General features: G+C 35.4%; 1 protein-coding gene across 2 annotated transcripts in view; it reads left to right on the plus strand.

The window, feature by feature from the left end:
- LOC106469958 (SPARC-related modular calcium-binding protein 1-like) overlaps positions 1-12,860 on the plus strand; it is a 104,244-nt gene that overhangs the window by 30,955 nt on the left and 60,429 nt on the right. The window contains exons 2-4 of one of the 2 annotated variants that reach the window (XM_022398521.1): positions 2,486-2,651; positions 6,788-7,003; positions 11,291-11,338. In XM_022398521.1, coding sequence (XP_022254229.1) covers positions 2,486-2,651; positions 6,788-7,003; positions 11,291-11,338 — 430 coding nt within the window. The remainder of the gene's footprint in view (positions 1-2,485; positions 2,652-6,787; positions 7,004-11,290; positions 11,339-12,860) is intronic. The other variant, XM_022398522.1, reaches the window with a different exon arrangement.

A 12,860-nucleotide genomic window follows, 5' to 3' on the forward strand; every position in this document is an offset into this window, starting at 1 on the left:
AAGAGTAGCCCAAGAGTTGGCGGTGGGTGGTGATGACTAGCTGCCTCCTCTAGTCTTACACTGGTAATTAGGACGGCTAGCGCAGATAGCCCTCGTGTAGCTTTGCGCGAAATTCATAACAAACAATCTATAGGGTTATTTATGTGTAAACTAAAAACAAAAAGAAACTAACCTTATATAATTAATTCATGGTAGTTATAAATGTTTGTTCGTATTGTTATTATTTAAAAAGTCATTGTAAGAAATTCAATGGACCGGTTTGCTGTGATATGTAATGTTCTTATTGATTTAGCTGAAGATTCGGACAGACAATACCACTTTTTGTTTTTAAGGAAAATATCTGTAGCTCTGAAACGGTTTTCAAGGTAAATAAACATAAAAGATAAAACACAAAACATAAACATATTTATCTTTACTTGTATTTCAATACAGTTTGGTCCTCTTACAGTTGTAAAGCTTGCGTGTTGTGCATCATTTAAATATCTGATTTTAGATACGGAAACAATATCAAATATACTCAAGTTTCTATATTTTGGGAGGATAAACCTGTTACAAATATTAAACTGTTTCCGAATGTAATCTTTGGAAAAAGTTCTAGTGATAATTTGGTTGGTGAAGCGGCATAACTAGCTGGGGGCGGGGGTGGGGCACTGAATGTACGAGCCCTCAAATTTTGAGCCGGTAACAGCGAAGTGCCTCTTTGAATGGAGAGTAATACTTGTGTATAATTATCATAGAATCTCACTGTTTCAATTTTGAAGTCAATGGTCGCCGTTAACATAGCAGGTTCGGTCTCCCCCACCTCCCCAATATTTTCCGCCGCCAATGTACAAGTTATTCGATTTGTTGTTCTAAACATTTTAGAAGGCTTGAAACTATAAATGTAAAAGTGTAGATTTGTATATTGTTGTGCTTTTATTCATTCATTTCAAAGCGCCCCTCAGTGGCACAGCAGTATGTCTGCGGAATTACAACGCTAGAATCCGGGTTTCGATACACGCGGTGGACAAAACACATATAGCCAATTATGTAGCTTTGTGCTAAATTACCAACAAACACTTCAAATATATTTCTCACTTGATATATCGTTTAATGGTAGACGTACAAGGCATCGAAATTCGTGCTGTTGCTATCAAAACATGTTTGTTTTTATCAAGGCGTCGAAACCCCAACTAAAATCAACGTTAACATTCAGCATAATTAGACAAAATAATTTCTCTTTTCATAAATGATCTGTATAATAGAAAAATGAATATCCTTCTGTTATTGTGTGGATATTTAAAAATCTTACGTTTTAATATCTTGTCAAATCTATGAAACATAATTTATTTGTTTTGTTTTTCTGCGCAAAACTATACAATGGACATCAGCGTTGATGTCCCTAAACTTACCTCTAACTTTAATGGAGACATAAAACAAAATCAAGCTGATAGTAAAGAGACCCATTTACTAAACCTACTGTTGTCAAGAAATTTAACGTCATCAAAATTAAAACCTACTGTACAAAAAACCAGTTTGCCTTCAGTTATAATAATTGACTTGTTTAACCATGGGAGGTGAAACATATTTAAATTGGGGGGGAGGGTGCTTACCGATGATTAGAGCACATGCCTCCAGTGCTCCTCTGGTTCTGTCACCTATGATAGATGCATAACATCTTAGAGAGTTAAGCCTATTTCTAATTCTCTAACATTGTAATACGATGCAATTACAACTGTATGGAAGTTTCCTTCTAAAAGATATATCTCTATCACTAAGCACTGGCACACAGGGCCCGAACCTCTATTCTATTTGACAATACCCCGAATCCACAGTTGGTGTCTTGAAAAACTAGAACAGAAAACCATGATCGATATCATAATGAAATGCCGAAAATTCCTGCGCCTATGGGGCGGAGCCCCGAATCTTTTAAGCACTTAGCGACGCTTCTGCTCTAATGCTTTATAGAACATTAAGTATAAAAAAAAGTCCATGCTTTCGTATTTTTCGCTCACGAATTATATATTCTTCCTTCTGTTTTTTTATTTTTACAAGTTATGAAAATATTTCCGCCTGAATGCGCCGCAAATTTCTACTCTGGATAAGTGTCAGAAGTAAGACTAACTAGAGTTAAGCCAATTAGCGTATGAACAGATGTGCTTCAATTTCCCTGGGCCCCCCAGTGGCACAGCGGTATATCTGCGGACGTACAACGCTAGAATCCAGGTTTCGATACCAGTGGTGGGCAGAGAAGAGATAGCCCATTGTGTAGCTTTGTGCTTAATTACAAACAAACAAATAGTTTCCCTGGTGCTTCCACAGGACAGTATTTCTTATGATGTTAAGGCATTAGGTTTACGAGCATTGTTTTAAACATTAAGTATATATATATATCGATGAAACACAAATGGTGAACAAAACAAAAACATAACTTAAGAATATTTATTCTAATTTCCATGATTTAGTGATAAAATGTCATTCAAATTATAATTTTTGTTATGTGTAGCTTCATCATTTGTCTGAAGATAAGAAACCCGAGTGTAACTGTGAAAGCGACGAACGTTCTTTAGTGTGTGGAACCGACGGACGCACCTATCAATCTCCTTGTGAGATAGAGCGCGCTAGATGTGAGGGATACCCAGTGAAAGTTAAGAACGAAGGAGAGTGTGTGGGTGAGTATGCGCGTGCTAGCCTGTTCAAATTCCGAATACTAAAAACACAGGATTGCTTTGCCATCAGTTGTAGGAACCACAGCAGACTCGAAGGTACACTATATTATAGACGCTATATATTGCAAGTGTATTAAAGATAGAAATTACATTTGTCTGATTATCGAATTGACAAAACCACCCTGTTGAACATTACGTGCAGTAGATAGCCACTAGGCTAACGTGTTTTAATTAATAAATTACTTCATCCTCCTGAGATGTGTACTACTATATCAGTTTCGGGCTTTGTATGAGTTTTCGAATTACGTAAAACGCTTTTTAAAACACACAGTACAGATAATACATATCAGAAACTTGGCTTGCATACATATATATTAATCACGTATTATTCTAGCCGCAACTTACAACTAATTTACTGGGACGTTTCAGTACAATACTAGTTCGCTGTTGCATTATTTGTTTTAAATATTGAGCTGAAATAACCAATACACCGGTTTATATTACCTAAAGAAGCTGACTGTTAACCTAAACACTGTTCGAAAACAAATATTTCACCAGCTCCCTCTAATGTTCAAAACTTTCAAGTAACGATCTTGGCAGCTATAGTGGACCCTGAATAATAAGCTTACACCAAAATTTTAATGTTCACAGAACATATACATATTGCAAGAGATCTGGCATGCGCTGGTGGTAACGGCGTTCGACTCGCAATTTGAAAACCGCGAGATCGAAACCTGGCACCGAACATACTTGCTCTTTCAATCGTGATGGAATTTTTGATGTGGCGGTCAAGCCCATTATTCGTTGGTTAAAAAAAAATAGTAGCCCAAGAGTTGGCAGAGGGCGTTGCCAGGCGTTTGTCTTCCGTGTGATCAGCAGTTCACAATTTGGGAAGACGGCAGATAGCCGTTTGATAGAATTTGATGAATTTTACATCGACAATTTACAAATATTTCGTATGGACTCTCTAAAACCTTTGACTTTAAGAAGATGAAAACAAAAACTTGGAATACTGAACAATTCTAAAATAGCAGCTCATAGAAAAAATGTTGTGTTAAATGTTTTTGTACAAATGTGGAGAAGAGGGGAAAGAACACGATGCAAATACTAGTTACTAGTGTATAGTGAAGTAAATAAAAAAACATACAAACTCGGTATCAAATTTAAAAGATTTATATTTATTTAAATTAATTTATCTCTTGACCTACTCTTGGCACATAACAATAATTCAATGCAATGTGTAACTGCTTCGTGTTATACATCCGTAGGAAGACCAGGTCCAAATGATAACTATAATAGAGAAATATGCAAAGAGTAAGTTGTCTTTGTCATTGAGACAGAGTCGCGTGACAATGTTAACTGCTAGAGATTTCCCAACAGCACGACTTTAATTAAAGGAAAATAAGAATATTGTAACAACTTGAAATAGCTTAATCATGGATTAGCGAGAGGTTCCTTTTATTGCTATAAGTAACATCTATAAATTCTTGTTAGTTGTGTATATATATATATGTTTGAGTTTTAGAAAATATATAAACGAGGAAAAACCATTAAAACTTTATTATTATATACAGTTTTGAAAACTTTTCTTTCCTTACCTCGTTTACCTGTGAACGTTTGAGTTGGGCGTGGTACTCGTTTATCAAAATGGCGCCAACATAACAAGCGGGAGAAACAATACAGGTTAACAAGTGTTAGATAATTGATGGCAATCAAACTGCGTCAGGGAATTTAGTCCACAGTTACAACCAGAAGCACATGTAATGAGAAAAATAAAGGTAAAATTCGATTAAACCTCTTACCCTGTCTCTTCACCAAATTATTTTATATCTCTCTTTGGGGGGTGTTCACAATATGATAGAAATAAAAATGACCTATAGTATCATTCCAAAAAAGTGGGTGCCCGAATTTTCTAACAACATAATGCAATACATAAAAATACGCTTACTAGTTGTACCCGAAAAAAACAAAACCAGAAAGAATGATTGGATTACTTTACAAAAAAAATCAGGGTAACACTTTTTATCATTCATTTGTTTATAGAAGTGATAATATTTACTCCTTACTCATGATAACGAGTTGTCTCCTAGAGAAATAGGTAATGATATATAAAAGCAATAGAGGCGGGATATATATTCAAACGTTAACCCCGGTCAGGTGGTTTGATTGTGCAGTTGTAGCTCAAATGATAATGTCTCACTAGAGTTAGCTCAGCACTCTCATACATGTCTAATTGCTTCGATATTACTACCGCAAATATCGTTAATAGCGAGGGTACCTAACTAAAGAAATAATGCTTTCCAATCTTTATAAGTAAAAACGTAATTAATTAGCTATACTCATTACCATGTTGAATTTTAGTTTAGATTTACGTTTTTATGAGGTGTGTTTGGATCTTATGGAAGAGAAGAATTTAACTAATAATATCAGTTTTTACTAAGGACCATAAAGGTACTGGCAGATAAGGAAAACAAACAACAGCAACTAAACACGTAGAATCAAGCGAACAGGAGTGAAAGATGACAGCCACTAAACAAAGCTTTCATGTTTTTTCAGTATCAATGTCTCCGACTTGTGATAACTTTTCAGCATTTCGTAAATTCAGATATATTAAAGGTTACGAGAACCTTTAATTTGATTATATGTTCACAAAAAAATTGGGCCCAAGAGTGGGGATTCAGATGTTTCGGATTCGAGACGCGGTATTACCAAACTCGTTTCGAACTTCCAGCTGTGGGTGCGAGCTGCTTCATCCAGCAGGGGGTGCTGACTGTTTGCCTTCCGTCTGGTCCACAGTTTAAAGTCAAGGACAGCTAGGTCTGAATGATAGGAAAAACATCTGACCTGGCTCTTTACCCAGCTGTATACAAGGTGTCGTTCATGTGAATAAGCACAAAATATTTGGCAAGATATTTAAATTTCAACTAAGCCTTGTATTTCTGTCTTTGAAATCTCTTTTTTTTTGAGAAAAAGAATAAATGTTTATAAAACAACAGACAGGTGTATGAGAACAAAATTGACGAACCGAATCTTTTTATTTCTGACTTTGGCGTGCAGCATTCCGGTATGGAAAGAAGTTGATTGTTCATAGGGGGCCGCGACGTTTTTTTCGCACAACTTGTTACACTGGCTTCTTCATGATAGCCGTGTCTGTATAACGTACCCTGAATAATTTCATAATAGATATTGCTAAGCTGTTACGAGTTACTACCTAAGAAAACAGGTTAAGCCTAACTTGTTAACATTTGTTTTTCGACGTGTTAATAGAATCGAAGGACGACTTGTTCGTATACATGTAATTTCTATCAGTTGCTATGTGCCCCTTCTTTCAAGAGCAGAGAAAAACAATATATTTTGAGTTAAAATATAACAAAAGCAACACTAAGAGATAATTTTGGAGACTAATTTACTTATTTTGTGGTTTATTCCTTTTCTTGCAACTAATTAACGTATTTCAGTTATTTAAATATTAATGATTATTTATTCGTAAGTTGTCATTGAGACAATAGTTAGAATACTACAAGTAAATGAACAAATGAAGAATAATCTTTTCACTCGAAATAGGAATTAATTTTAATCGCATCTAGTTCACTTTAATATTCCACTAGAGTAAGATACATCGTTATTTTTCATTTTTATCGTTGTTATTTGAACGTGCGATTATTAAGTTGCTGTAAAAAATAGGATTATGAAACTTATTCGATTACTCAAAAATAGGAAGTGTTAAGAAAAGAAGATATAAAGTTGACTTTTAAAAAATAATATTCAAGTTTTCGTAACGGTGGAAAACACTCGAGGCTTTAAACGATCGAAGGTCAGGGCCAAGACTGCGAAATATTTGTTGCATTTATTTATGTATTTTGTCAAGCAACACTTGACGCCTATGGGGGGGGGGTCATACTTTTGATATAATATAATATATCTCCTGGAACGGCTATTAGGTTTCCAAGATGAGTTGGTAAATAACACAGAGGTCGCTTGTCAAGATCGAGACATTTTATAACTGTTACAGGCCTAGCAAGAGTCCCCTTAGTTCGTAAGATGCGACCTACCTTCCAAAAACTTTAGGGAGAAAAAAATTGTATTGAAATAATTTCAGTTTTGTTCAGTTCTATAAATGTTCTTATTGTTATTATTAGCAGATTCGCCCAACTGCTTTGATGTTCGAGAGTTAGCTATAACCCAAGCTTCAAAAGGTAACCGCAGGGTGATTATTCCTCAGTGTAAAGAAGACGGTTCTTATTTGGAAGTCCAATGTCATCGAACCACTGGTTATTGTTGGTGTGTTGACGACAATGGAAAACACATACAGGGCACTTCCGTCAGAAACAGGCAGCTTCGCTGTAACCAATCAGGTATGAGTATCAGAAGTGTAATTAACATTACAAACTTAGATCCATAACAATGTCTTCACTCCAGGACCCACAAGGACTTGGCGAACTTAAGCTATGAAATGTGTCAAGTGTGTTGTTTAGACATTCCGATAAAAAACCTCTTATCGTCACAGTACTCAGAATAAAAGTTCACGGACGAGCTGGCGAAAACTCAGAACTGTACTCTCCAACTAATTATGTCGTAGGTTATTTTATAAAATTAAACTGAAAAGTTTAATTTGCTATTCAGAAGTTTAAGAGAAATTCATTTTTAGAGCTAAATAGCAGTTAAATGTCTTAAGGTATAGTTTAAAATAAACTAAAACAAACAGGATTAACTTGTTTAATGTGTTGTCCGTCTGTCGTAAAAACAACACTGCATAAGCTAAGTTTCTCTGCCATATCGTAACACAGGAAGACGTTAGTGTAACCAGAATGTGTTGGATGGTGTCCAATACGAAACGTTCATTTTTATGAAAGCGCACACACTTCAGATGAGACTGACAAATCGTAAACGAACGTAATTGTGGCGACACGAAGATACTTGGTTAAGGTTTAAGTTCAGGTCAGGTTTCATTATTTAGTGAAACTAATGAGGCAATTAAGAGATGGAAATAGAGTAGTGGACTTAGCAAAATATTAACTAAAGTATTTACTATTTTTTACTTGAGCACAAGTTGTTATTATAAATGAGCACGTGGAAACATAACACACAAAAGTAAAAAACAAAACAAAAAACAACATTTGTTCTACTCTTCGTGAAAGAAAAATGCAGAGTATAGAATAAAAGATGTAACTGGTCAAAAGGTCATTGACCCAAACGAAATCCGAGCAAAATAAATTGATGACTTTAGGTTGTCAACATGTGAAATACATACAGATGCACTATCAAAATTAGGGTTGTTATTATATATATATCTAAGACTACGTTCCTTCAGTCAGCCTATCGACATGCACCAAGGACTACGATGGACTGTTCAGACTAGTTTATTAGGAAATTAAATAGCTATGTTACATACACGTGTTTCGCCACACTGACCGACTTCTGTTTGTTTGTTTTGAATTTCGCGCAAAGCTACACGAGGGCTATCTGCGCATAGCCGTCCCTAATTTAGCAGTGTAAGACTAGAGGGAAGGCACCACCCACCGCCAACTCTTGGGCTACTTATTTACCAACGCATAGTGGGATTGGCCGTTACATTATAACGCCCCCACGGCTGAAAGGGCGAGCATGTTTGGTGTGACTGGGATTCGAACCCGCGACCTGCAGATTGCGAGTCGAGCGCCCTAACCACCTGGCCATCCGACTTCTGTAGAAACATCTATATAAATAATACGCTTGCGTTTGTCTGTCTGGAACTTTTCTCGCAAATTTCTCCATCAAACGCTTCAAATCTCATATCGTTAGAAGAGTCTTTGTCCCAGGAGCCCGGATGGAATTTTGGCTTTTCAAATCAGAATTACCTTACTTCTTTTTTTTTTTTTGTTGCTCAGTGAAACCTTTTAATGCAACGAATATGGTACATGATGACACAATGTCGTTATCATCACGTGACGACTGGCTTCTATTTCAACTTTTTTATTTGCAAAGTATTTCACACAAACAATATTTAACCCACGTAATTTTCTAAAAAAAAAGAACATTACACTAAATACAGTTTCAATGAGCCTTTTTGGACTTTCTTAGGTCTAAAATATGCATGTGAAATTCGTTCAAAACCATATGCTTATCACTTTGTGTACACGCATTCAGACGTTTCTGCATATTCAGCTAAGTTTGCCTTCACTACAACTTTACATTTACTTTACTTTGCAATAATTTAGTCTTCGGTTCGTTTCATAGACTGCTATAAACACTTCTTAGCTTTTTCTTAGTACGGGTTTTTATTCTCCGTTTTTTGTAAGTTTTTTTTGTTTCAACTGATAAAACCGTGTCATACAATGAACATTCATAACTGTTTCATATTCTTTACACTATTATAAATACCAATACTTTATTGTTTATTTTACGTGTAGTTTTATTAAATGCCCTCAGTGGCACAGCGGTATGTGTGCGGACTTACAACGCTAGAAACCGGGTTTCGATACCCATAGTGGGCAGAACACAGATAGCCCATTGTATAGCTTTGTGCTTAATTACAAACAAACAAACTAACTAATTTTATTAAATAAAGCTAAGTGTTCGTGAGTTTATTTGTCTGATCGCTTTTTTTTTATTATTTCCAAATATATCAGGATTTATCGATCTAACACATAATGCCTGCAAGAAAACATAGCTTAAATGGCGTGCGCGAAAATGATAGAATAAGGCAAATTCAAGCGAAGGGTATGAAAACTACCGCAAATGTTTTGCGTGTCGCGACTAGTATATGTATATAATATATTTGTAAATTTCAATACCACTTGACTTGCATTGTGTAGGTACACTAAACACCCTACAGCTACGAACAGTGTAAATATAACAAGCTCTTCTTTAGCAACTACTACGTGATATCCAGTGTAACATTGTGATTTCTACGTGATATATAATGTTACACCGTGACTCCTACGTGATATCCAGTGTCGAATGTATGTTTACTTTCGTGACTTCCAAGTGATAACCAAAGTTACATCGTGACCCCTACGTCATATCCAATGTCTCTTATATGTTTACTTTCGTGAATCCTACTTGACATCCAGTGTTATGTTTGGGTTTAATGAATAATGAGTTTAGAAGCTCTACCTTTCCACAACTGACGAAATGGAAAGCTTCTTCTGACAACAGATTCTTTGCTTCTGCGTAGTTCGAAATTCCTTTGCTGTATAAACTGTAGCATAATATTATCAACCTGAACCTCACCTGACGCGAAAATTGGGCTAAGCGGTCAGATAAGAGATACCCAAAGATCAGGCATATTTAGAACTGCTGACCAGAGAGAAGGCAACTGGTCAACAGCACCCTGCCCCTAAATTGCTACGATTAACTGAATAGATAGATTGATTGCCATTTTTATAATGTACCAATAGCTAAAAGTGTTAAGCATGTTCAGCGGCATATCGCAGACTCGAACCCTGAACATTAGGAAAAATATACTAACGAGGATATTTTTTTTATGAAATGGAGAAAAGGGATTTGGCACCATACCTTATGTAATTTAGCAGTAACTTTGCTAGGGTCCCTGGTAATTTTTCTGATTGGTATAAACTCAGTATCTCTAAATAAGCCAAAATGTCCAATATAGATCATCCAGAGGTACCACATGCTTAAAAGATTTTTTTTTAACTGCGAGAGAAATAGTTTAGTAGTACTTTGTGTGTGTGTGTGTTTACAAAAGTATAGGACAGGGCTAAATTCTAAACACTTTAGGTACATGTTCTTAAGATCATGTATACTTTATACACACGGATAAATCTCTAATTCCAAAGAATATATATATATGAACACGAAAATGTCAGTTATAGTTGTAGGAAAATGTTAGGTAGATTCGTGGGAAAATGTCTGGTATGGCTTTGGGAGAATGTCAGGTGTGGTTGTAGGAAAACGTCAGGTATAGCTGTGGGAAAATGTGAGGTATGACTGTGGAAAAATGTATGAATACGCTGATAACTCACCGAGACTATCCTCCAATTTTCTTTTTTAATATTCTTCAAAGGATCTTGTGTACCCCTAAGGGTACGCATACTACAGGTTCGGAACTACTGCACTAACGCATTCTCTACGGTAAAAAAAAAAAAAAAAAAAAAAAAAAAGTAAGCCCTTTCCCATAAGATCTGTATACTTGATTATAGGGGCTTAATCCTCAGCCGTAAAGATTATATCCTTGACCATAAGAATGGTACCTTTGGTTAAAAAGACTGCACATTTCCCAGACGGGTTTAAGCTCTGACCATAAGATTCAAAGCTAATTGTCCTCTCATGAATTGTGACGTTTCGTTCTCCAATAACAACTTTAAGAAATGAAATATGAATTTGCAGAATAGCTTGAAATTAGTGGTCAGTTTTTAGTAAAAAGTTCATTATATTTTGGAAGTTTTTTGTGGGATGCATATCATTTATTCTTTTGTAGATTACCTAACGAATATCCAGTTGATGTTTACCATTCTAGTAAAACCTTTAAAGTGAATATAGTTTCATCTTTAACGTAAATGCAATCGAATTGTGGCTGAGAGACGAATTCTAAGGCTCTTACAACCAAGATATCATTTGACTGTATGACATGATCCAGATCCTTATTTCCAGATCGTTTTATAGATTTCTTCTCTTATACGATAATTTTCCTTTTTTTCCAGGTAAACGGATCAATAGGCGTGGATCTTCAATACAAAGACCAAGAAAAGGTGGGTTTCAAATATTATATACTAGCAGAGACTCGTAAAACATTTGTGGTCAAATTAGTATCTTTATTGCAACAGTACTTCTTTAAGTACAGGATTTCTATAAATATGTAAAAGAATTCTAATCGCAGACACCGAAATATATATAAGGCCACTTGTCTTAGGCCTAACGTTAGTTAAGCCTTTATTAAGTACGGCCTATATTCGAAAAAGAGATAACACTGTAACATGTGTATGGAATTTGCTTTAGTTTAGTTAGGGATAAACTTTACCGTGCTTAATACTGTGAATAAATAAATTTATAATGTTATTATACGAATTAACCTTAGACCTTTGTAAAAATTTTGATAAACTTTTAATATGTTGTTGTACAAAATGTTTAATAAAGTACATTTACACCCGCTTTTTGTTTACATCCGTTGAAATGAAGTGCGCGCGCATTTTTAGGACAGAAAAAAAATGAGTATTATTATAATAGATTCTACAAATATTGAACTCATAAAAACATGGAATTATTTCCACATTTTGATGTATATATGTTGAGTAAGTTGTATTAATTATTTTGTAATTATTTTGAAGCATCACCACGTCATTACAGCACATGTGCTTACGTCCAGTCATGCTTTATCTGATGACCGTGCATCTTGACTATAGCCCTGCAGCGTAGTTTCCATTGAAAAATGCTCTGTCGTAAGACTGTCATGTATAAAGCTCATCACTTCCCTGAAAGCATTCCATAATCAGTCTAGTGTACGAGGACGACAGTTTCCCAGCACTCGTTTCAACAGTCTGATTGCAGACAGATTCATAGGTTTAAGTCTTCATATGGAATGATAGGAATACCCGTTTTTTTATTCTCCAGGTACTTTAGGTATTACTGGAAACCTTATTTTCGTGAACTCGTACCCTGTTGACTTCGTTTTCTTACCATGTTTTGGATACAACTTGTTACAGGTCTATGTTTGGATGGTCCTGGTGCCCCAGTTTCATCCTTATTCCTTTGTTTTCCAATGCTGTTAAGTACAAGGGATATTCTCGTCTTGGAAATTCTAAATTTTCGATTTGAACACATCTTTACGATCTGAGTGTTATATACCCTTCCCAAAAGCGCTCAATTTTCGGGGTCATCACGCTATCTACGAAGTGGCAAACAATGTCAGAATTTACGTCTAATGTATGTTTGTGTTATTTATAGCAAAGTCACATCGGGCTATCTACTGTGTTCACAGAGGGGAAATCGAACCCCTGTTTTTAGGTTTAATACATACAGTTCCACCGCGACTTTATATCGGCCGTGGTTGTCACGTGACTTGCTGGTTTGCATATTTACAATCGTTTGAATATAACATATTTAACCTTCTATATTTTAACCAGACACAAATTTTCGTGACATTAGCAAATGAAATGATGCATTTTAACAGTAATAAATACATTAAGATACATTATTTTGGGGGTTTAATTAAAGTTTTAAAATGTGAGTATGTGTTTTGTAATCGGAAAATAAATGAATAAATATTTAAAATAT

This window comes from Limulus polyphemus, unplaced genomic scaffold (assembly GCF_000517525.1).
Source record: "Limulus polyphemus unplaced genomic scaffold, Limulus_polyphemus-2.1.2 Scaffold3742, whole genome shotgun sequence".
Classification (NCBI taxonomy): Eukaryota; Metazoa; Arthropoda; class Merostomata; order Xiphosura; family Limulidae; genus Limulus; species Limulus polyphemus.